This window comes from Zonotrichia leucophrys, chromosome 2 (genome assembly GCF_028769735.1).
Source record: "Zonotrichia leucophrys gambelii isolate GWCS_2022_RI chromosome 2, RI_Zleu_2.0, whole genome shotgun sequence".
Taxonomy (NCBI): Eukaryota; Metazoa; Chordata; class Aves; order Passeriformes; family Passerellidae; genus Zonotrichia; species Zonotrichia leucophrys.
The window spans coordinates 104359327-104380945 of record NC_088171.1 but is presented as its reverse complement, the minus strand read 5'-3'; the positions used below and the strand labels follow the sequence as shown (position 1 = coordinate 104380945).

Sequence of the window (21619 nt, the reverse complement as noted above, 5' to 3'; positions counted from 1 at the left end):
TTCCCATTTTCCAGGATACCTATTAAGTGAACTTGGCAGTGCTCTCATACAGTGATTCAAAAGAAACACCTGAAGAAAACTGGATGGTGAAGGTGAACAGTCTACAAGAGGGCAGTGAGTATGAAACCATGTCTGTGAGACTATAGGATCTATGGGTAAATTATTATTTGTGGACAACCTTGTGAAACAAAGCAATTAATTAGTCACTAATAATTGCTGAGAACATATTTACTTAATTAATTACCATTGAAAGGGGCAATGGAAAATAACTTACCAATGGCTGCTTTCACCTCTATAGGCTCTGATTCCTGTGAAAATTCACTGAGTCCTGCTGCATTAACAGCTCTGACTCTGAAAATGTACTTCTCACCAGTGCTGAGCCCATGGCAAACGAATCTAAAACAAACCAGTCAAGGAATACTTAGAAAATATTATAGAGAAAAGTTTTAAGGGGGAAAAGAAAGCATTTCTTCCATGATATTTATTCTGGTTTCTAAAAACCAAGGACAAACCATGACCCCAGTCACTAATATGAAGGTCAGAGAATGCAAAATCTGGGCACCTCATTCACAAGAAAGTCTAAACTCATCTCTTTTAAGAAACGCTATTTCAACACTCTTTCCTTCTTTGAGACTACACAACTTTCTGTGTTACCACAGGGTCTACTTTACTTCTGTCTGTGTATGAAATCCATACTTCCTAGTAAAAAAATGTGAAAAGCTGCACAGGTAAGGTCTATATTTGCTTCTTGTGGGATATTTTCATGACACAATTAAAAGGCACAATTAAAAGGCACAGGTTCCCATAAATCCCTCCAATCATAAATGAAAAATTGCAGAGTTCAAAAAAATTACAGGGCATTGTATAGGAGATAAATTATTTTTGTCATTCACTTTCTTGCTTCAATACATCACAGTAATCCAAGTCAGAGAAATTTTTTTATTTGAAGACATTTACTTGCTCATCTAACTGTCACATAAACAAAACGCTCATAAATTTTCTCTGGCATCCACTCAGAAAACACAAAATTTCTGAAGACAGGAATCCTTTATTTAGGAATAGATTGTGGTATGGAAATTTAACTTTTTTGTTTTAAACCCCATTTATTTTTCACAGGTATTTTAAGTGTATCTTATCCATGTTACTTTGATTTTGTTCTACTTTATAATGTAGTAATAATTGCACTACTAATGCTGATCTCATGCAATGGCATATGAAGCAACTACAATGTGGAAAACAAAATCAAAGTTTTATTTTGGAGTAAGAAAAAGAAACCATGAATCAAAATTTTCAAAGTGGAATTTTCCCTACCCATTCTATCAGACTTTTCCAAACACTTGCTTTCACCAGGATGTGTGCCGAATTTCAAAATATCAAAATATATTGCCTAAGGCAGGCTATGAACTACAGAGAATGCTTTAAGATTGACCTAACCAGAAAAACCAAGAGTTTACAGACAGCCTGTGCCTGACTGCATCATATATTATATCACACTGATTAAAAATGCAGTGATAGAAACCTATGCAGTGTACTTGTATCACAATATATAGTAACTCAGAACAATATTTTTATTTCTACAGTGGTGAAAGGTCACATATATTTTAAAACAAGCAGAGAGCATGAAACTTCACCCATTTTCAATATAACTGTGATATAACTCATAGAAATAGATATGAAAGGGTGTAATAATGGCGCACATAAATATAAATACAATACAAATGCACTAAAGAATATAAAGGACATTGTTGTGTCTGTGTTCAATCAAGTGAGGTTTTAGGTACTTCTGTTATACTAAGCATTTACAATGCCCTTCTAAACAGCAAAGATGGTCCAGGAGTATTTAGCTGAGTTTGACTTACTGTAATAAGGGTTGTCATGGATAGCAAGTACAAATAAGCAGAATCAGTCATAACAAGCAGGCACTACTTCTGTATTGGCATCAATCCCCTTGAGGAAAAAGTTCTGCACTTACTGTTTCAGACTCTGAAGATTATATACTTATTCAAACAAAACCAAACCTGATTTATCTCAGGAACTAACTCAATTCAGGAAGTTTTAAGTCTTGATTTTTTTTCCTGACTGGAGACCAAGCTTCTTATTGGTAAGAAATGTGGGTTTGTACCCAATATTTAAGAGTGCTAATTAATTTCTTGATGATTACAAGTAAAAGAGCAGTCAGACAGTAATATTTTTACTGGGATGTTTAGTCCACATGTCCTCCTGACAGTCCAGATACACAGCCCAGAAATGTTTAGAGCAGTCTTCCAAAATAAACCACTTTGCTTCCAAACATTATGCAGCTTAGTTCTCCACATTTGTAACTTCAGACATTCCTCATTGTCCTGCTTTTCATCAAGCTCCCAGGCTGTACAATAGCTAGAAGTAGCAAGCTGTTTCTCTTTCCTTCATTAGCAATGTCCACATTTCTTCTCTCTTGACTAATTGTTTCTAATATAAGGTTGATAATAATTTCTCTTTGGAAAAAACTCACTGTACTTTTACAACTTAGGATCTTCACATGCAAGAGGGATTCCAGCCTGCTGCCTACCACAGAGAGATTAGCTCTACTACTACTAATGGCTGGAAAGCACACATACCCAGTAAATCAGATATTGGTGACCATAAATTCCATAGTTTGAGGTTAAATTACCTTGTGCCTTTCACTGGATTGTTGTTACATGGTTCCCAACGACCAGACCCTTCCACACTTGACTCAATGTAGTACCCAACCAGCTCCTTGGCATCTGGGGGCTCTGTCCAAGTGACAACAACTGAAGTATCTGTATTCCTAGTTGGCATAATTCGGCCAGGAGCTTTGGGAATATCTGTGGGAGAGAAGCAGAAATAAATTAGTGGCCTGCCAGTTAAAACTTAAAAATAAAATAAGCATGAAATTCTATTCTTGATTATACTAGCACGACTAGTACAGATTTAATCTTTAAAAAAATGCTCTGATTTAAATTCAGTAATTTATCAAGACAGGATCAGTAGGCTCAAGCATTTGGTGGCGGGGTTCCTCATTTCTGTATTGCCTAGGATTCAGTGTATTTCCTTAAAATCATGTTTAGTTTATCCCCTTGTAATGAATATTTGCACCAGAGATGTGATTTGGAGCTTTCTATAAGAGAAAATGTGCTAGGTGCACTTTGAAGATCTTGTGCAGCCCATAGAATAAGCCAGAAACCAAGGCTTCTGTTAAGTAGCAAAGGGTATCTATAGTTTTTTTTTAAGAAGAGATGTCTTGGTCTCCTTAAAAAATGTATTCCATGGGCATCCAAATGCTCTGAGAAGTCAATATGAAGTGAACAGAGATCATTTAGGAATTGGATTGAAATCTGCATTGCTGTTTGGAAGCAAATTGGTGATGTAGGTGTAGCTACTGATGACTTTCTGTATTGAACATCTTGGCTTCTCTTCCAGTGAAAATAGTCTCTGCTTTCAATGTAAGTATTAAATTTTTCACTTTTGTTTAATTTGGCAAACAAGGAAGGTTAGACTCTGCTGATGTCTGAGCTTATTTTCAAAAAAGACTCTAAGTAAAACAAAACATTTTTGTACTTCCTTGAGTTTTCATTTTCTTTTGCTATTTGCAGTCTTTGCAGTTCTTGGCATCATTACTTGCAGCTTAATTTCCTTGCCTTGCATCTGTCATTTGACTACATTAAAGGTTGAACAACCCAAACAAAAATTATTTTAGCTAAAGGGAATAAATCACTGACTGCTTTTCATACATTTGAATTATTTTCTGGGCAGCTACCTGCCTGCAGACAAAACAATTACATCACAAACTGGAAAGTTACCATGGAGGTAATTTAATACACTCGACCACAGCTTACCGAGTTTGTCATCCACTACAGTGGCTTCAGTTGCTTCTGAGGGTTCACCAATCCCAGCTGAATTGCAGCAGCGAACTCGGAAGCAGTAGGATTTGCCTTCAGACAAATCAAAAACTGCAAAGCGAGGGGACTTCACAGGGATCTCAGTGTTCACCCTTTGCCAGTCCTCTGTGCCAGCAACACACTGCATTCAAACCCAGAAACCACGTTTAGAACAGAAGCATCTGAAGGCTGGGCATCTCACACAACAAGGCTTTTTCCCTGGACCACAAAATTCATGTCTGCTGTGGAGAACAGGGAGACACATCCCTTCTTTGGGGCTTTCCACAGAATGAGCATATTTCAAAGCTTATTAATCTGCCAGATGTTCACTTTCTCCAGAAAACATACATAAAAGTTTAATGGTTTTAATATAACAGAGCTAAACCCTCTCCACTGCAAGGAAGTGATGTTATTAACTGCACCGAGTCTGGATCACTTTCAAAATGAGTTTTACAGATATTCAGCATTATGCTAAGAGCAAAACCCTAACATTACCTCTTTGCTTCTAGATGCTCTTGTGGCACTCTTGGTGGTTTTGGGGTGTCTTTCAGAATTAATAATGATTTGACCCTCATTTTCCAGAAAAAAAATTAACATTTGCAATTAATTTGTGAATTATTTTTACTTCTGTGGTTGGATCATGATCACTTATACCACTAATATTAGTGATTAAGTTTTTGCTTTGATTTACATTAAGTATAATTTCAAGTAAATGGTTCTGGTTTCTGAGGGATTCAAATTCTCATGTGACTATGTGACATTAGTGCTGAGTACTCAGCATGCAATTGATTATTAAAAATCTTTCTTATAAAATTCATATATTCACCCTCTCCAAGGCTGTTGCTAAGTGAAACTCGTTTATTTAGACCAGATTTTGTATGAGAGATGGAAAACACATAATGGGAAGATATTTATGTCTCCCTTGATGACACCTCTAGACTGATAGGAAAAAACATTGATAGAAAAGTTTATGAGCCAAGAGATGCTAGAAAGAAGGGTGATGGTGTGAAGAATTTTCTAGGCTAGCAGCCATGCAAATATACCTCAGGAAAGCAGGTGAAATGAAAACTGACTCTGAAAAATTAATTAAGAATTAAAACTGAAATTAAAACTGATTCTGTTCAAGTAGATCAGAACAGAAATTATGTGATCTTTGCTGAGTTGGTGGAGCAGATGTAACGCTAATGGAGAGGATAAACATGAAAAGGCAGCTGGAATAGAAAGTGCTGATGACAAGAAACTCTTGCAAAACGCTTCCATCCAAAATGTTAACAATCTGTCCTGCCAGACAAGCTTCATTTATACAAATTTAATTTATTTTAATATATATATATATACTATCATATGTGTATATTAAATATATATACATAAATATATATATATATATACATTAAAAAAATATATATAAAGGCATGTGACTTTGCTCTGTGTTTTCACATTATAGAAGGAGTTTTGTTCTCTCTACTCCAGGTAGGTCAATGACACAATTCAAGAAGAATATTACTGGGTGTGACACATTCTTAATCTATTTTCCTATTTCCCATGTTTCTTTTATTCCTAGTCTATCTTAATCTACAGTTGACAGTTATCTTGATGAACTTCTTATCCTTGCCCTAATTTGCAAGTCTCAGAAATGAGAGTTAACCAAAGGTGCAGAAGAGCTGACAAAACAAATGTAAACTACTGTAAACAAATGTAAACATCATCACAGCATGATCCTGATTTTGCCCAATTTTACCTTTTCCACAAAGTACATGATACCCTCATGGCCCCGCTGTCCAGGAGGTTTCCAGCTAAGCACAACATAGTTCTTGGTGGCCTCAATAACTTGGAGGTCTGTGGGGGGACCAGGAACAACACCCTCTGAAGGACAGGGAAGAATAGGAAAGGGAAGTTGGATTTAGTTCTCCTGGTTTTGTCTCAGAATTAACATCATAATTAAAAATAGGACTATCAATATACCTCAGCACTTAATCTTTTTTTTTTAATGGAAAGTTAAAAGTCTTCAAAATATTGTGTTTAAATTTCCTTCTTTTAATTCTAGGCATGATTTTGTTAGGTCCTGAAGAATGAAACTTCACCTCAAAAACAAAGTTGTTGAGTTATTCAAGGTCAAGTGACTCTCAAAACAACAAACTTTGGGTGTGTGCCAAAGTCCACTGAACTCACTCAGAGCTTTCCTAATTACTGAACCAGCTTCACATTAGACATTTGTAGGCAAAAGGGCTGTGTTTACCTGCAGGTTCTTCCTCAGTCACAATAATCTGTCCCGTCCAAGGAGCAGAAGGGTGACCTAAAACAAATGCCAGAGATAACACAATGAGAACAATGAGAAAACTGACTCTTTCTTGGTTCAAAACTAACAATTGAAAGATCCCCATGAGCTCCATTTTTGGTTAATGCCGTGGCTGTTGCTCATGTACCAAGCTAGTTACCCAAGCTAGCTGTAGGCTTACCAGCTTGAATATTGAGAGCAGCTCAGCATTTAGCATAGCTAGAAAATCCACTGAAACATCTATTCCTTCCTGAAATGTCACTGAAGTCTCCTAGGTGACAAGCAGAGGTATTTGGTTCACTCAGCTCATAATTTTCAGAGAATTAGTTTCAGCTTTATTTTCCATCCTCTATTCCTTTAGTTTAACAGTTCACTTATTAAAGGAACAGCCAAATACCTGCAAGCTGCATCTTGTCTCTTTTTTAACCACTTTCTCTCATATTACCAGCTTGTAAATCATGGGTCACAGTCACAAACAGTAACAGCTCAGCCTGGCTCAGCATGTCCACTTGATAAATTTGGGTGTCTCTCTGAGCAGCCAATATGTTATCACACTATTGCAGTTATGCAGCTCTCAACCAGGTCAGTGCACTTTCAGAGATAATTTTTGCAAACACTGTTCTCCGCCTCCACGTTGTTCACCTTACGTTGGCTGATCTGATTTGGAGATGAAAGAAGAGAAAAAGCAGGTGGGGAGAAAAACTATGAGGGATGAGAGGAGGAGATACAGAAGAAATAGGCCACCAAACCCAGACTTCATCTGCTGTGACAGCTTCCATGCTGCCCATTGAGAAGAAGAGCCCTCTGCCCTCCCCACGCAGGGTTTCACATGTCTGCCTGAGTGCAATGTTTCTTGGCAGTGCCAAGTCTCTTTCCTCTGGCCTTTTGTTTTATCTGGAATGGAAACCTAGATCATCTGGCTGCAGCACTACACAGGGTAGCTCATAAAAGCTATGGGAGCACCGTAGCTTTGTGTACAATGCTACCTTCACATTGGACCATTTTAAATTGTAAAACTTCAGAAACATGTAGAAATAGATTTTGAATAGAAGTAGAAATTTATTTTAGGCATATGATTGTGCCATATGCATAGAGGGCTGTGTTTGGAAGGAAAATGTCTGAGACATTGTGAGGCCACAGGAGAAATATCCTTGACTTGTAAAATGCTAACCTTGAAGCAGAGAGCCCGGGATCTGTTGGGCTGTCCTGGTGTCACTCTGATGTTATTGCAGGACTTGGATTGTCACACAAGAACAGCACTGGCCACCCTTGTCTGTGGCTCAGAGAGAGACTATTCACAGGATCTGTTCAGCTGTTTTGTTGGCTGAACAAAAGCAAGTTTCTCTAGGCAATTAAACTCTCCTGTGCCTTTTCCCCCCCTTCCTGCAAGTTTGGAGCATAGCACTGCGGTCAGCCAAAGTCATTTCAGCAGATAGAACACTTAGTGCAAAAAGCACTGAGATTATTTCTTCTTGGCAAAGCTGGCTCCAAAGGATATTTTGGCTTTGCATTGCTCCCTCTGGTGGGACTTTGAAGGCTTATGAGTTGATAGTCTTAATTTATATTTTTAAATGAGTTGAGACTTCTTAAACCTCTCATGCAACCTGTAAAAAGCACATCTTACTTCTAAGCCTGGCTCTGTCAGCAGGATCCAGAGCAGCCACAGGCTCTGACACCCGGGATGGCAGGCTGACTCCAGCCTTGTTCACAGCTCGGACTCGGAAAATATAGGAACGGCCTTCGATCAGACCAGTGACAGGAAAACGAGCAAACTTCACGGGATTCTCATTGCACTGGGTCCAGTGGGAGGTGCCAACCTCACACCTGAAAAACACCAACAGTGAGAGCAGTGCTGGGAAGGGAAAAACATGAACTCAGGGCACCCCCACGCCTTTGCAGCTTCACCATCTGTTTGTGCTCATTGCCTGCTCCGTACCAGCTCCTCAGCAGAATTATTTACTGGTGACATCAAAGCAGCTGCACCAGGGCATCAGGCTGAAGCACCAGCTGGGCATGCACTAAATCCCTCACAGCTGCACCCCTTCTTTCCTGAACTGAAAAAGGGATAAGAGCAGACTCACTTCACTGTTTAAACCCTCCAAAGTATGTTAGGGAGTGTCAGCTTTGGCTCACTTGCAGGGACAGGAAACACACATCCCTTGCAGCTGCCAGAAGGACACTGCTTCATCCTCCCTGCACAATGCTGCACTGTACATCCCACAAGATGCTGGGCTTCATGGGGTGCAGAGACCCCCACTGTGAGTTCTGGGACCAGCCCAGCACTGAGATTGCTGTGAATGGGGTTAAAGTGGGGCACTCAGTCAGGCCCTGCTGCAGAGACCAGACCACTGGGGCTGCCAAGGGAGTGTGTTGGCTGCAGTGCCTACAGTGACAGGACCCAGTGTGGTGCTGCTGATCCCACACCTGTGAAGCCTCACGCACATCAGGAAGATGGTTTATGGCAGAAGGAAGACATGAGAGTAGCCACTTCAACTCAGGGAGGCAAGAGAAGCCTGTGGTGATGGCTTCCTTGTATCCAGCAACATGACCTTTCAGCTTGGAAGAGACTATCTGGTAAGATATCTGCCCAAGAGAAGGGTACAGTTCCTAACCTGATTTCTTGGTACATGCAAGAATCTCTCCTGAGAATTGTTACCATCCCACTCAGGGCAGTTTTGTGGTTCTTATGTCTGCTTGGGGTGAGGGATGCCCAAGCCTTGCTTCTACCATCAGCAGACCATTAGCTTCTACAATCCCACAGACCAGTCCTACTGGCTCATCCACAAGGCAGTTAGGGGCTACCCTGCCTGAATATTTGGGTCCTTAAATACCTTTAGTGGGATCCAACACTGGACAGAAGTAACACAACTTTGGATTTGGGAGCAATTGCAGAATAAACAAGGTGAGCACAACAGAAAAAGCAAAATGCCATTTCTCTTGCACTTACTCTCAGTGCTAACATCCCTCAATAGCCTAGTTTTAAAATGAGATATTATTGTTCAGAATCTAGTCCTGGCTTTTGTTTAGGATTTTTCAAAGAATATTTAAGAGCCATAGCTTAGATCTAGCACAACATTTTTACAGCAGTGACGAGCACTCAAAAGTTATCAAAACAGTAAAGTTATATGTGAATGTTAAATGTATTTCACAGAGCAATTCCCTCTTTTTACTGAGATATACTTTATATATATATATATATATATACATATACATATATATAAATGTTTGAGTATTTTATATGCATATTAATAAGCCCAGAGGAACCTCATACGAGGGACTCTGTTACTGAAATTCAAACAAATATTACCAGCACTGAAAATCACTGCAAGTCTCAAAATACTGACCTAATTTCTAAAATCACAGGCTTCTAGGATCCTGCCACCTCCATGTGTAACACATGGGGGCTTCATATTTTTAAAAATCATTTCCATGAAGCTTGTGAATCTAAGGGCTGGAATAACAACAGCATTTGGGAAAGAAATCCAAGTCCCTTTGAGATAATATTTTGCTTTCTGGTGCATAGTAACTATTAGGAGAAAGGCAAGAGAGCCCTGGTACTGCAGGATCCACAACTGCCTGATGCAGAAGAACTACCCAACACTACAAAATCCTGAAGCCTCTCATGCCTCAGAGGAAGCAGTGAGGGCTGAGCTGTGCAGATCAGGCAGAATCCTTTCTATGCAATTAAATGAAGCAAGAGGTGATTATTTCCATAAAAGTTAGATCAGGGCCAGCCAATCAAAAACAAAAATAAAATCAGTTTTCTTCTGGCCAGCAACAAGAATGAAAATAATAAACTACTTGTTTTATCTCATATTTTTCAATGTGCATTTAGTTTTTTGAGTTGGAATGGGCAGCAATATGAATTCTCCAGTCCAGCACAGTCACTGACCTGTCAATGAAATATCCAAGGATGGGGTTTCCTCCATCGACAGCAGGTTGCTTCCAGGAGACAATGACATAATCTTTGTTGGCATCTAAGCACTGCACATCTAGTGGTGCACCAGGGGCTCCAGGGATTTCAGCATCAGCATCTACGAGGATGGAGAAATGTTTGCAAATGTGAACCACAGTTCTTTCATAATTATTAATCTTTAAGAATTAAATTGTGTTCCTAGTGACTTTAAAAAAGTATTTTCTTTTATATTGCAAGTGTTTTTCTAGGTTTTGGCTTTCCTTTGTAACATTTACAAATGTTACAGCATACTGCAAATGTAATTCACCTAGACATTTTAAATCAAATTAGTACCATGTATTCTGATTAGGGAGCTGCAAGAGACACTGTTGAACTAAAAACTTGTCAGCCAGGCAATAGTTGAATTAAAAGTATTCACGCACTGGATATAACAATTCCGAATGAAATATCTCCACTTATAGTCCTTCATTGTTTGATTTTGGTTGGCTGTGAACAGCAAAGGTACCAAAACCTTTTGAAGGATTGCACATACACTATCACTGTGGAATAGAACCTTCATAAGGATAAGTGTATTGTTCCTTTCAAGTGTTTACCACAAATCTGGAACTCCTGATGTCACAGGGCCTTGACTCCTGCATCAGCTTCTGCACATATCTTATCTGAAGCTTTGAAAAATAGAGCATAATGCTGGGCACTGAGGAATTTTTACTGTTTACAAAGAGTGTAATTTATGACATGATGCAATCTTTGTGTAGAGAAAAATAACCTTTGCAGCAAGATTCTGTGAAAGACTTTCAAATAAGAGATGTTGTTTCTCTGCAGAATAACACCAATTTGTACAACTGAGAGCTACTTCAAAAGAAGACCTACGAATTATATACCTGAATAAAAAATTTTGCTAATAAATATTATTCATACATTCCATATAAACCTGAGTTCTCAAAAGGGTTTAATGTTTCAAGACATTACATGTTTTTGGTTTACAGTATACAGTAATCCAGATTTTTCATGATTTTGAGTTTCATGAAAAAATGCCTTATTAGAGAATTTAATATGCTTCATTAAGTAAAACACTAGTCTTCCTTAAAAAAAAAAAAAAATCCCAGCAACACTTTGCAGAGTCTTCTCTTATAGGCAGAGTAACATCACATGGAGCTTTTGAAGCTGTGCCAAAGTTGCTGAGTCCAGGTTCTAATTACAGACAACTTGATGCATTTTTTAAAATGGTAAGATACAGACTAAACCATCCAGTTAACATCACAAAATACTAAGAACATGAATAGTAATAACAAAATATCTTCAGTGACCTCTTTATGACAGGTTTTAATTGCCTGTAATTACCACTGGACAGAATGTGAGAAAACAGCTTCTTTCCAAGACAGACTGGGAAACAGCTGGGAGATCCAGCACAGCTGATCAGCCTCTAGGAGGCTAAGATTTCATCCCTGATGGCTTGCTGACAAATGATGACCTGTAGCCATGGCAGAGGAGTCACACATGCTCTGGAAGCCCATCTGAATGTGTAACATAATGAGCCTCCCTTCCATTGATACGCTGATTTCTCTGTGTGACACAAAAAGACAACTGCCCCAGCTTAAATACCAGAGCTGCCAATTAAATAAAAGTTGGCAATGAGGAATACAGTAGCCAACCAAGATTGTGGGGACCATCTAAACAGGAATGCAGAATATAATTAATGCAGATAGAATTTGGTAAACACATCCATTGGCGAGGAAGATACTCTGCTGAAAGTGGTGGTGGGTTCAGTCAGGTCACACCTGTGTTGCCAGAAGATGTAATAGGATTGAGGGTGATCATTTATTTATATGGCAGCACAATGTAAAACAAATAAAGAAGGACAAGTCCTATTTCTTGTCACAGAAGCTCATTTCAATAGGCTCTTCCTTCAGGTGATCAAATTGTCTGCTTCAGTTGTATTTTCTGGGCAGGTTGTCATCTCACACAGTTCTGCTGGGCTTGGCAAGAAGGAGCCATACTGGGCATGGTCTCAGAGCCAAGAATTTCCAGAGCCTTTTGAATTAGCATTACACACTTCAGCTGCTTTTAGCAGCTGGGACAGATATAGAATCAGCACACAACATGATAGTCATGGCTCCTTTTAAAGAAATAATTCTCAATGGATACTCAATGAAGTTTTTGATTGGTGCAAGCAAACAACATTCACACAATTACATTTTAATTCTACTCTTCACTGCATTACTTCAGAGAATCACACAGTGGTTGAGATTGGCAGACAGGTACAGTTACTGTCTAGTTGAGCCCCTGGCTCAAAGCAGAGTCAGCCACAGCTGGTTGCCTAGGGTCATGTCAAATCAGGTTTTGGGCGTCTTCAAGGATGAGGACTGCACAGCTTGTCTGGGTAACCTGTTCCAGTGTCTTTCCTCCCCTCCATCAGGTACACATGGATAAACTCCTCTCATGATCCCTCTTTTCCAGGCTGAACAGTCACAGCTTTCTCAGCCTTTCCTCATATGAAAGATGTTCCAAGCCGTAAATCACCTTCACATCCCTTCAGTGGCCTCATTTCAGTGAGCCCATGTCTCTTTTGTATGGGGGATCTCAGAACTGCATCTAGCATCCTAGATGAGCCCCACCAGTGCCGAGCAGATGGCAAGGTTTCCCTCCTCAGCCTACTGGCAATGCTTTTCCTAATGCAGCCCAGGACGCCACTGTCTTTGTGACAGGATGTCTTTGTGACAAGGGCACATGTTCACCTTGCTCCACCAGGATCCTTCCTGAAAAGCACCTCTCCAGACTGACCCCAGCCTATTCTGCTGCATGAGATTGTGCTTCTGCAGCTGCAGATCTTTGCATATAAATTCCACTGTATTTTTTCCTCCAGTGTGCATTAGAGAGAAACCCTCCAACTGAGCAGAAAATCTTGATAAAAATAGTGCAGTTTAGCTTGCAGTGGGATGGTTACAAAAAATCATTTGTAAATTATTATGTGCATTTTTCCTCCTTATGACTGATGTTCAGCACTCTGAACATAGCACCCTAAATTTCCTCCTCAGAATGTCAATGAAGTTTAGAAGTCTTCAGGCAGATGACACCAAAGCCTGACACATGCATGGATTTTTTTCCCAGAGATAACAAAAGGAATGTAAATTAGTAGAATCTATCAATAAAAAATAATTATTCTGTTGTGATGAGGGGTGAGAAGGGGCGAGGGGGAAGCACCTCAAATATCTGATTTTTCTAAGACATTTTCCTCAGCTCTGTAGTGAGTTTTGTGCACAAGAGAGTGTCTTACCTCGAACAAAGACATAACCACTGTACTCTTCATAGTACTCTCCCATCGCCACTCGGAGCGTGTACAGACCCTCATCTTCCTTGTTTGCGTGAGTCAGTGTCAGAGAAGCTCGCTCCCCGCTCCACTGCATCTGGACCCATTTGGATGGTGTAATAAGAACACCTAGGAATCAGAGAACTTCATCATGAGCACCAGCAGGATCTACTGAGGAACAGATTCTGAATACAGAGAACATACTGGGATAGATTGGAAATACAAAGGAGACCACTGCTATTACACAACATTCTGTCCTTGAAAACAGTCATAAATAACATCTAATTCTGCCCTTATGACAACTTTGATTTCAAGCATTACTTCAGGAAGCAATAGTTTTTTATATTTTATCTGCTGTTACAGAACACTGTGCAACTACTTAAAAAATATCTTGGCGTATAAACAAATAAATAGTAAAAGCTATATGAGCTCTAAAAATGGGCCATATAGATGTTGGCTCTGATAAAAATGCTTCCAATTTAGATTTTTTTAAGAAATACAAAATCCCTAGAAGACATTTTCACAGTGATTTGTTAAGTTTTCTGTGGTTTCACATCAAAACGCTAAATTATGAAACAATTCTAGTTGAAAAAGAGAAAATATTATCATTGGAAAACCTGAGAAAGTGATGACCAAATCATAACTTTGACACAAGCTGAAATAAGTAAAGATTTCCATGAAAGAAGTTTCCATTTCTTCTTGTCAAACATTCTCACCATTTCTGTACCACTCAATGTCTGGTTTGAAGCGCTTGATATCAGGATTGATAACAACTGTGCAGCCCAGACTCATTGTTTCGCCTTCTCTCCCAAAGGCTACATCAAACTTGTCGACAAAGCTGATTTCAAACCTGGAAGCATAGCCATGAGGGGTAACGGCAACTGTACAAGAGAAAAAAAGTATCTGGTTTTCTCTCCTTCTGTGACAAGAGTAGGAAGAAAAATTACTCAGTGATTATGAATACAGTCACAGGTAAAGTTCAAGGTATAAATAGGAACAATATGTATATTAAGTCATCATCTTCAGAGGCAATTACAGCATTGGATAATCCAAGTCCTTTCTATCGCAGAGAATCAACTATTTCTTCATTTGTACAGCTCTAGTTCACACAGCTACTTCATTTTAGCAGGAAGAGGCTTCTGCAGAATTTAATTTCAGAATTTTCAAAATTTCTAATCCCATGTTTTATCATAAGGTTTGTTTTATAACTGAAAAATATTTCTATTTCTGATTAATTATTTGTTCAGGTCAAGTTGATCTTTAGTTTACATAGTTCTTTTCTTTCCCCATTTTAACTCCTTGCCCTATCTCAGAGCAGTCATGTGTTCACTCAGCCTTTGTTTTTGTAAGATAATAAGCTTTTGTGGGGGCTACTGTTAACATAAAAGGGCAGCCCTTCTTTCTTTCTTGTGTCTATTCTTGTTCCTGAATTTATCTTTTCGGATGCTGTGTGTCCTGAGTGGTGCAGTTTTTCAGACAGAACATCCTAAGTGCCTTTCACTTGTACTGTACATACACGACAGAGGTGCTTCCATGTTTGTTTTGAAAACAGCTCAGCTGATAAAAAATAAGGTCACACTTTACTTTTACTCAACTAGCCTACACTAACTTACCCTCTTTCTGTGATCAGTGAATATATGCAAATTGTGATCTTCCTTTCCCATAAAGAAGTGATAGATACCGAATTTTATTGGAAATATATGGAAGTCTCATATGTCAAACATTTCATGGGGTTCCTAGGGCACCTTCACCCACATGGCATATGTGGGTGGATTGTCTTATCATCGTGGAATCATGGATGCCATGTTGTTAAAATGTGAGGTTCTCAGGTAAAACAAACTACAGTTTTTACCATGATACATCCCAAAATAGTCTAATTGGGTTCTGGATATTTAATCTTCTCTATGCATTTTCTGTTAATTTTCATAGCTTATGAAACCACATAAGCAGCAGATAACAATTAAGCCTACCTACTCTGTGTAGGCACATGCTTCCTCATGCCATGTTTTACATATTGCAAAAGAGGAAGTGGTTCTCCTTTTGACAGATTCTATTTCATGGTGAAGTGCAATATTAACAGGATATTTCTTATATAATCCAACAGACCTAGAAGGCAATGCCACTTCCCCCCACTAATGAGGCTAACACCATCCCAAATTGTAGAGCTCCTTGTAAATCAGACCTGCTTCTTTTTAAAATAATATTACTAAATATTCTGCTTAGTCATGATGTCACAACTATAAATGGAAGTGCCAAAGAAATATATTGTAACTTACATGGAGAGAGGGAAAGATTTCTACCATGCAAAAGACTTGCATCAATTTCTCCTTTGTACCCTACACAGAAAAAGACAAAATGGTCACTACCACCAAGAGGCAAAGGCTCTGTGAGCCACAAAACCAAAACTGGCAATGTGCATCTTAATAAAAAAAAACCTTGAAGGAAATATTTTGCAACCTACTCTTTACCACGAGGGAAGCATAAACTGAAACTTCTCCTTTAACATTCATAGCAGAGGCATGATACTGCGCAGTGTCATCAAATTCGCATCTGAAAAGATAAAAATGATTAGGCAGAGCACGCAATCGCTCCTTGGCATAGCCTCTCTGGAGTTTTAGATTAAGAAAACCCTCAGAACTCTGGGTAAAATCTATAAAATAAAAGCTTGGGAGACAGACACACTAGACACTGGATTGATTGTAGCCAATAGGTTTTTCTCAATGTTGAACCCCAGTGTTTGAAATAAATGTCTCTTTTCTTTATTCTCAATTTGAAATTGAGAATATAGCATAAGTAGGAAAAATTATCTGATAATATTCATTGTTAATTTACTGTCCTCTATTAAGAGATGCCTAATATGGAACTTGTAGGAATTGTAGGTTTCATAAAATATTTTCAAAGGGCACCTTCCATTAAAAAAATTGTCAAATCCAGGTTGTTGTTGATTAGGACTTATGTTTTCAATATTTTCAATCCAAAGTGAGTGCAAAAATTTCCCACTTGGAAGATGAGTACTGTTAAAGATCTTTCTTGTATAAAGGTGAGGACATCTCAGTTCTGTTCCTCATTTCAGTAAGAATTGTGAACTTTGCTATATTTGAAAAACAGTTAATTCACATATTTTTACATGTTTAATTGTACTCATCAAGCAGACAGATGGAAAAAGTAATCATAGATGTCCCACTTTTCTGACTCTGCCATAAACAGAATATCCAGATAAATAATCCATATAAATAACTCAGGTAAATTGCATGTCCTCTACTGAGGTAAACCACAACTGCTTCAACATTTAGAAGACAGCATTCACCACAGTTGATATCTCAGATATTACCTGACTTGATATCTCTTACATCCCCAAGAGGTATATTCACATTTTGCAGCTCTCATTCTATCGGAACATTTCAGCTAAAGCTGTTTGTTAAATTATTTAATATTTCCTTACTCTGTAATCTCCAGGGAGTGCAGCCCATACCGACTTTGAATTATATACTTGCCAGGGTGAGCCTGTACATCAATGGGCACATTATTCTTGTACCTATGGAAAAGCAAAGAAGCAGTATGTGACAGAGACAAGTCATTCTATACTTTAAAAGGTCAGCTTGATATTTGAAGTAGAACATCAGCAGAGCATCATCATTTCTCCTTGATAAACTGTAGTTTAACTCCCTGGGAAGACATGACATTTCTCTGGAAGTGTAACTTTTCTCTCTTTCTCTTTGAGATACCCCAGGTAGATTTTATTCTCAAATTAAAAGATGAAAATAGTCTTGAGTGCGATGAAAATCAGTTCATTTTACCACAAACTTCATGTTGCTACTTGTAAAAGAAATGAGGAGTTACATGAGCAACATCTTAGAGTTTTGTAAATGGCAAATAATTTTGTAGCCTCCTTACTTACTACCTCTCATAAATATTTTGTTTTGTTTGCATGTTTGACCTACTTTTAAAACCTCTATATACACAAAAAATGTCAGGTAGAAAGTTAACTTTTTTGTTTACTTCCAACTCAACAGGGTTAGACTGGAATACACTATGAGTGTTTTCTGGCACAGGTGTTTCTTCGGGTAGGAAAGGTTTACTGTTCAAAATTCCCAGTTGTCCCAGTTTGAAGGAATGAATGAACCAGTGCTGATCATTGGTGAGCTGGTACTGCTAATTTCAGAATTTATACAAACACCTTGAGACTCATAGTGGAAGAAGAGTGGTGCATGATAAATTCTTCCTCTTCAATTGCTGCATAAAATGTCACTCATTGTGGAAAATATACAGTGTAACCAAGTAAATGTTTGTCTGAATCCTCTCTTAAGCAGGCACTGGAAATATGGAAAAAACTGGCAATAGAAGTCTAATAAATAAATTGCACTCTGAATTTCTTCACTTCATTTGGCACTGATTTGAGGTCCATAAAGAAAAAATGCTTCCCAAGAGAGTGTCATACTTTACATAGCTTTCTCTCTTCTTCATAAGGTGTATTATATAAACAAAATGAAATTATAAAGGATGATAGATAAAAGCATCTTTTACTCTGATGTATCTTAAATAAATCTTTATTCTCACAACAGACAGCCAGACAAAAAAATTTGCTTTTTCATTTCAGATTTTATATTTTAAACCTTTCATGATTTTCAGTCATGATTCCTTTCATGATTTTCAGGAACAAGATCGGGTCTGGTGTCAGTGGCTTGCTCCACTTCACCAAACAAATCAGTAATTAACAATTTTATTTTCACCAGGAATATTATCAATTGAATACGTCTGGAGATGAAGCTATATTCACAATAAATCTGAAAACTGTCTTTCAGCACCATCAGTGTTGTACAATAAAGAATATTTCCCTGACTACAAATATTTGGGCATAGTAATACACTGAGAGTTTTCCAAGCGAGTAAGGACCATAAACCCTAATGCTTTTTATCCTCATCTTCCTCTCAACAAAATGTCTATGGAAAGGGACACAGTGCAGGGCAGTACTCTCAATTCTGCACATCAATCATTTGCAGAGATGTCTGACCTCATTACTCTATTATCCTGGCTTAGGCAATGAATAATACATGAACCCAGCAAGAGTAATACATTCCCCACCACTCTTCACCTCATCTGAGAGCTGGTGCCCCCCAGACTGAACTGCCTGGGAACATCAGGGCATCTTTATATTACTTCTAGTGTGTAAAATATTTTAGAAAATAGAATAATGCCATCAGTTCTTAATATTTTCCAGGGCATATGAAATTGTGTAAAGAGGACTTAGCTCCACAGTATCTTTATATTTTCTCCAAAGGGCTGGCCAACTTTTGGATCCTATGGCAGCAAAGTTGTTTGGTAGCATGGGGTGCCATGAAGAAACAACCTTTTACTGGGTCATGCCAGCAGCAAGAAGACTTTCACTTCTTTTGTCTTCATTACCAGGTTAGTAAAAAGTAATTGATTCAATTTTTGTTTATTTATATTCAACTACAGAAAGAATAGGACTCATGTTAGAAGGACCACTTGCTATTTCTGGAAATGCAAATTCCAGAGCAGCCAAGTCATTAGCTAATGTGGGACTGCAACCTCTCACTGTCATTAGGCACTGATAATTTATGCTTTCTGCTACTGGTTTCAAATGTCCTGTGTTTTCCATATGCTTTTTTTTTTTCCAAGGGAGTCAGAACAGCTGCATCAGGCAGGTTTTCTTTAGAGTAAGTCCATAAAGCTTTAAAGTTTTCCAGGCACAGCATGAAAAGGTCTTCATTGCTTATAGAAAGAATGACTGTTTGCAATATTCTACTGACATTTTGTTAGAAAGGCTGAATGAATGCTGACAGATCCAGGTCAGCTCTGTTCTATATCTTAGAGCAAAGACACCTGCTGAAAAGGATGTGATCTCTTTTTCTTTTTTTTTTTTTTTTCATTAGTAGCCTGTGGCAAAATGAAATCCCTTTGGAATTCAGATGTACAGTAAAATGATGTATCAATTTCCACCATCCACATTTAGCACTTAGATGAAAGGCTGGTTCACAGCGAGAGCAAAGACAGACAGCTGAAGGCTCAGTTTAAGCATGTCAGGTTTTGGGGGTAAGGTGAATCTCAACCAGAGTGAAAATGACCCAGGTCTTGAATTCTTGGGTAGGATTCAGGTTACAGAGCTGGGTTACAGCCATGAGCATAGCTGACCATTGCTTATATCCAGCTGAGTCCAGAGCTGAAGGGCTTGTCTGGAATCCTCTCCAGGTGGAATGTGAACACAGGGCACTTGTAACCCTCACAGGATGGGAAAAGTGTGTCCATGCAGAGCCTGGCTGTCAGAGTCCCAGGACAGAGATCAGTGACTTTGTGGACTCAGCTCTGGCCTGTTAATATACCACTTAATAGCAATTTTTAAAAAGCCCTGAGATTAAGGTTTTTAAGACCTAAATAAATGTAGGGTCCCTTACACAATTCAAGTAGCAAATTGCAATATATGATTATTACATAACATTATTATATAGTAGATGTTTCCCTTCCAACTCAGCATATTCTGCAAAATTTCCCAATACTTCCAAAGTTTTCATCTTATTTGGATGGCTCCTGATCTACCTGAAGTCACTGACTCCAAACACTGATAATGTGTCTGCTATGAACACATCATCATTACTGAAATTTCACAGCATCATCAAGGGATTTCTGTTTCATGGAGATTCAGCACTATAACTGCTCAGCTGCCAAAAAGTTTGCCCTTAACCAAAGCCTGCTTTAATGCTTCAGGGATATTAGTGTCATTTGTAGAACTAAACTCAGGTATTTGGAAAACATTATCAAAGATAGTTTGATAAATTAAAACGCTATTTTTCCCTAATCATCAACAGAAGGAATATGTTTGATGTCGCTACTAAATAGAAAAAAAGTCTATTTATTCCTAGTGTTGTTATGCAAATATTTTAAATGTTATTCTATATGTAAATTTACTATAATAATTATATACTTATTTCTGTTGTTATTATTATTACTTCATTTTAATATTTTGCTCTTTTTCTGTACAATGTGACATGAAAGGTGTTTGACAGGCCTGCCATCAGTACCTGATTTTTTTTTTTTTTAATTTAACTTATATCTTTTCAGAAAAATGACTACATTTTTCTGAGATAACATTGACTGAGATAACTTCAGATTCTGGCTAAGTGGTGACTTTCAGTGCCAGGGATACAAACTTACCATGTAACATGAGGTTCTGGCCAGCCAGCCACAGAACAATTAAACCTAACATTTTCCTTTTCCCAGATGGTGTGGGAACGAGGCTCAATGATAAACTCAGGAGCATGTAAGAGTTTATCTTGATTCAACTTTCTATGGAATGCCTGAGTCTCTTCTAGCTGGAAAAGAAACATTTTATTATATACTTGATTATAGCAGCAGTTAGAAGTGCAAATTATTATACCAAACCACAAAAAAACCAAAACAAAAAAAACAAAAAAACAAAAAAACAAAAAAAAAAAAAAAAAAAAGAAAAGAGAAAGAAAAAGGCAAAGCCCCCTGCAATTTTTATTTAAATATTCAGACACATTTAATGTGTTTATCTCACCTGGACACAGAATAATGTTTTCATTTTCCAGAAGTTCTCCTTCCAAAATAACTATATTTGATTTTAGAGGGCCTTTCCTCTCAAAACTATTCTAATTAAAATAATGTTCCACATTTAATTACTTATTATTCTAAATACAGAGTGGAAGGTGAAATAGGCCTGAAACTCAGATGTCTTCTGTACTCTGTACTTGTGCTGTAATGCACAAGATCTAGGCTCTAAAGGCTAGATCAGGGACCCTAGGTTCTAGATGTAAAGATCTCGGCTCTCTATGCCTAGATCATCTCTGACAGAACTACTTTCAAACCTTTCCTCCTGACAGGATCTTTCATCCTCCCAAGGTAACTGCTTCAACTGCTTGACTATCCACAAAGCTGGGAAAAACTCCTAATATGGTATAAATCTTGCTTTCTGCAAAAATAATTATTTCTTTTCTGCCTTAACTTTCAAATATAGGGAGAATTCCAGGTCCATGTATTCAAATTATTAAAAGAGGACTTTTATAAACAGGGCAATACCAGTTTTCCTAGCAATGGTTTCTCAGCACTGGACAGGTTCAAGAGATTTCCATTGAAAATACTTGGGTTAACTACTACCATTATTGTGATTACCCATGGATTAAATCAGGGCACTGGTGTGCTAGGCATTTTACAAATACCAAACAAAAAAAGGACTAATTATCTTTTCCAGCTTAAGTATTAATTTC

At 38.1% G+C, this 21619-nt stretch overlaps 1 protein-coding gene across 1 annotated transcript in view; it reads right to left on the bottom strand.

The window, feature by feature from the left end:
- Positions 1 to 21619, bottom strand: part of MYOM1 (myomesin 1) — a 64900-nt gene that overhangs the window by 30074 nt on the left and 13207 nt on the right. Inside the window, exons 4-15 of the mRNA XM_064703206.1 lie at positions 20547 to 20704; positions 16819 to 16911; positions 15838 to 15926; positions 14093 to 14257; positions 13344 to 13505; positions 10046 to 10187; positions 7778 to 7977; positions 6115 to 6171; positions 5617 to 5741; positions 3837 to 4020; positions 2651 to 2825; positions 275 to 396 (exon numbers count right to left, since the gene is read on the bottom strand). Coding sequence (XP_064559276.1) covers positions 275 to 396; positions 2651 to 2825; positions 3837 to 4020; positions 5617 to 5741; positions 6115 to 6171; positions 7778 to 7977; positions 10046 to 10187; positions 13344 to 13505; positions 14093 to 14257; positions 15838 to 15926; positions 16819 to 16911; positions 20547 to 20704 — 1672 coding nt within the window. The remainder of the gene's footprint in view (positions 1 to 274; positions 397 to 2650; positions 2826 to 3836; positions 4021 to 5616; positions 5742 to 6114; positions 6172 to 7777; positions 7978 to 10045; positions 10188 to 13343; positions 13506 to 14092; positions 14258 to 15837; positions 15927 to 16818; positions 16912 to 20546; positions 20705 to 21619) is intronic.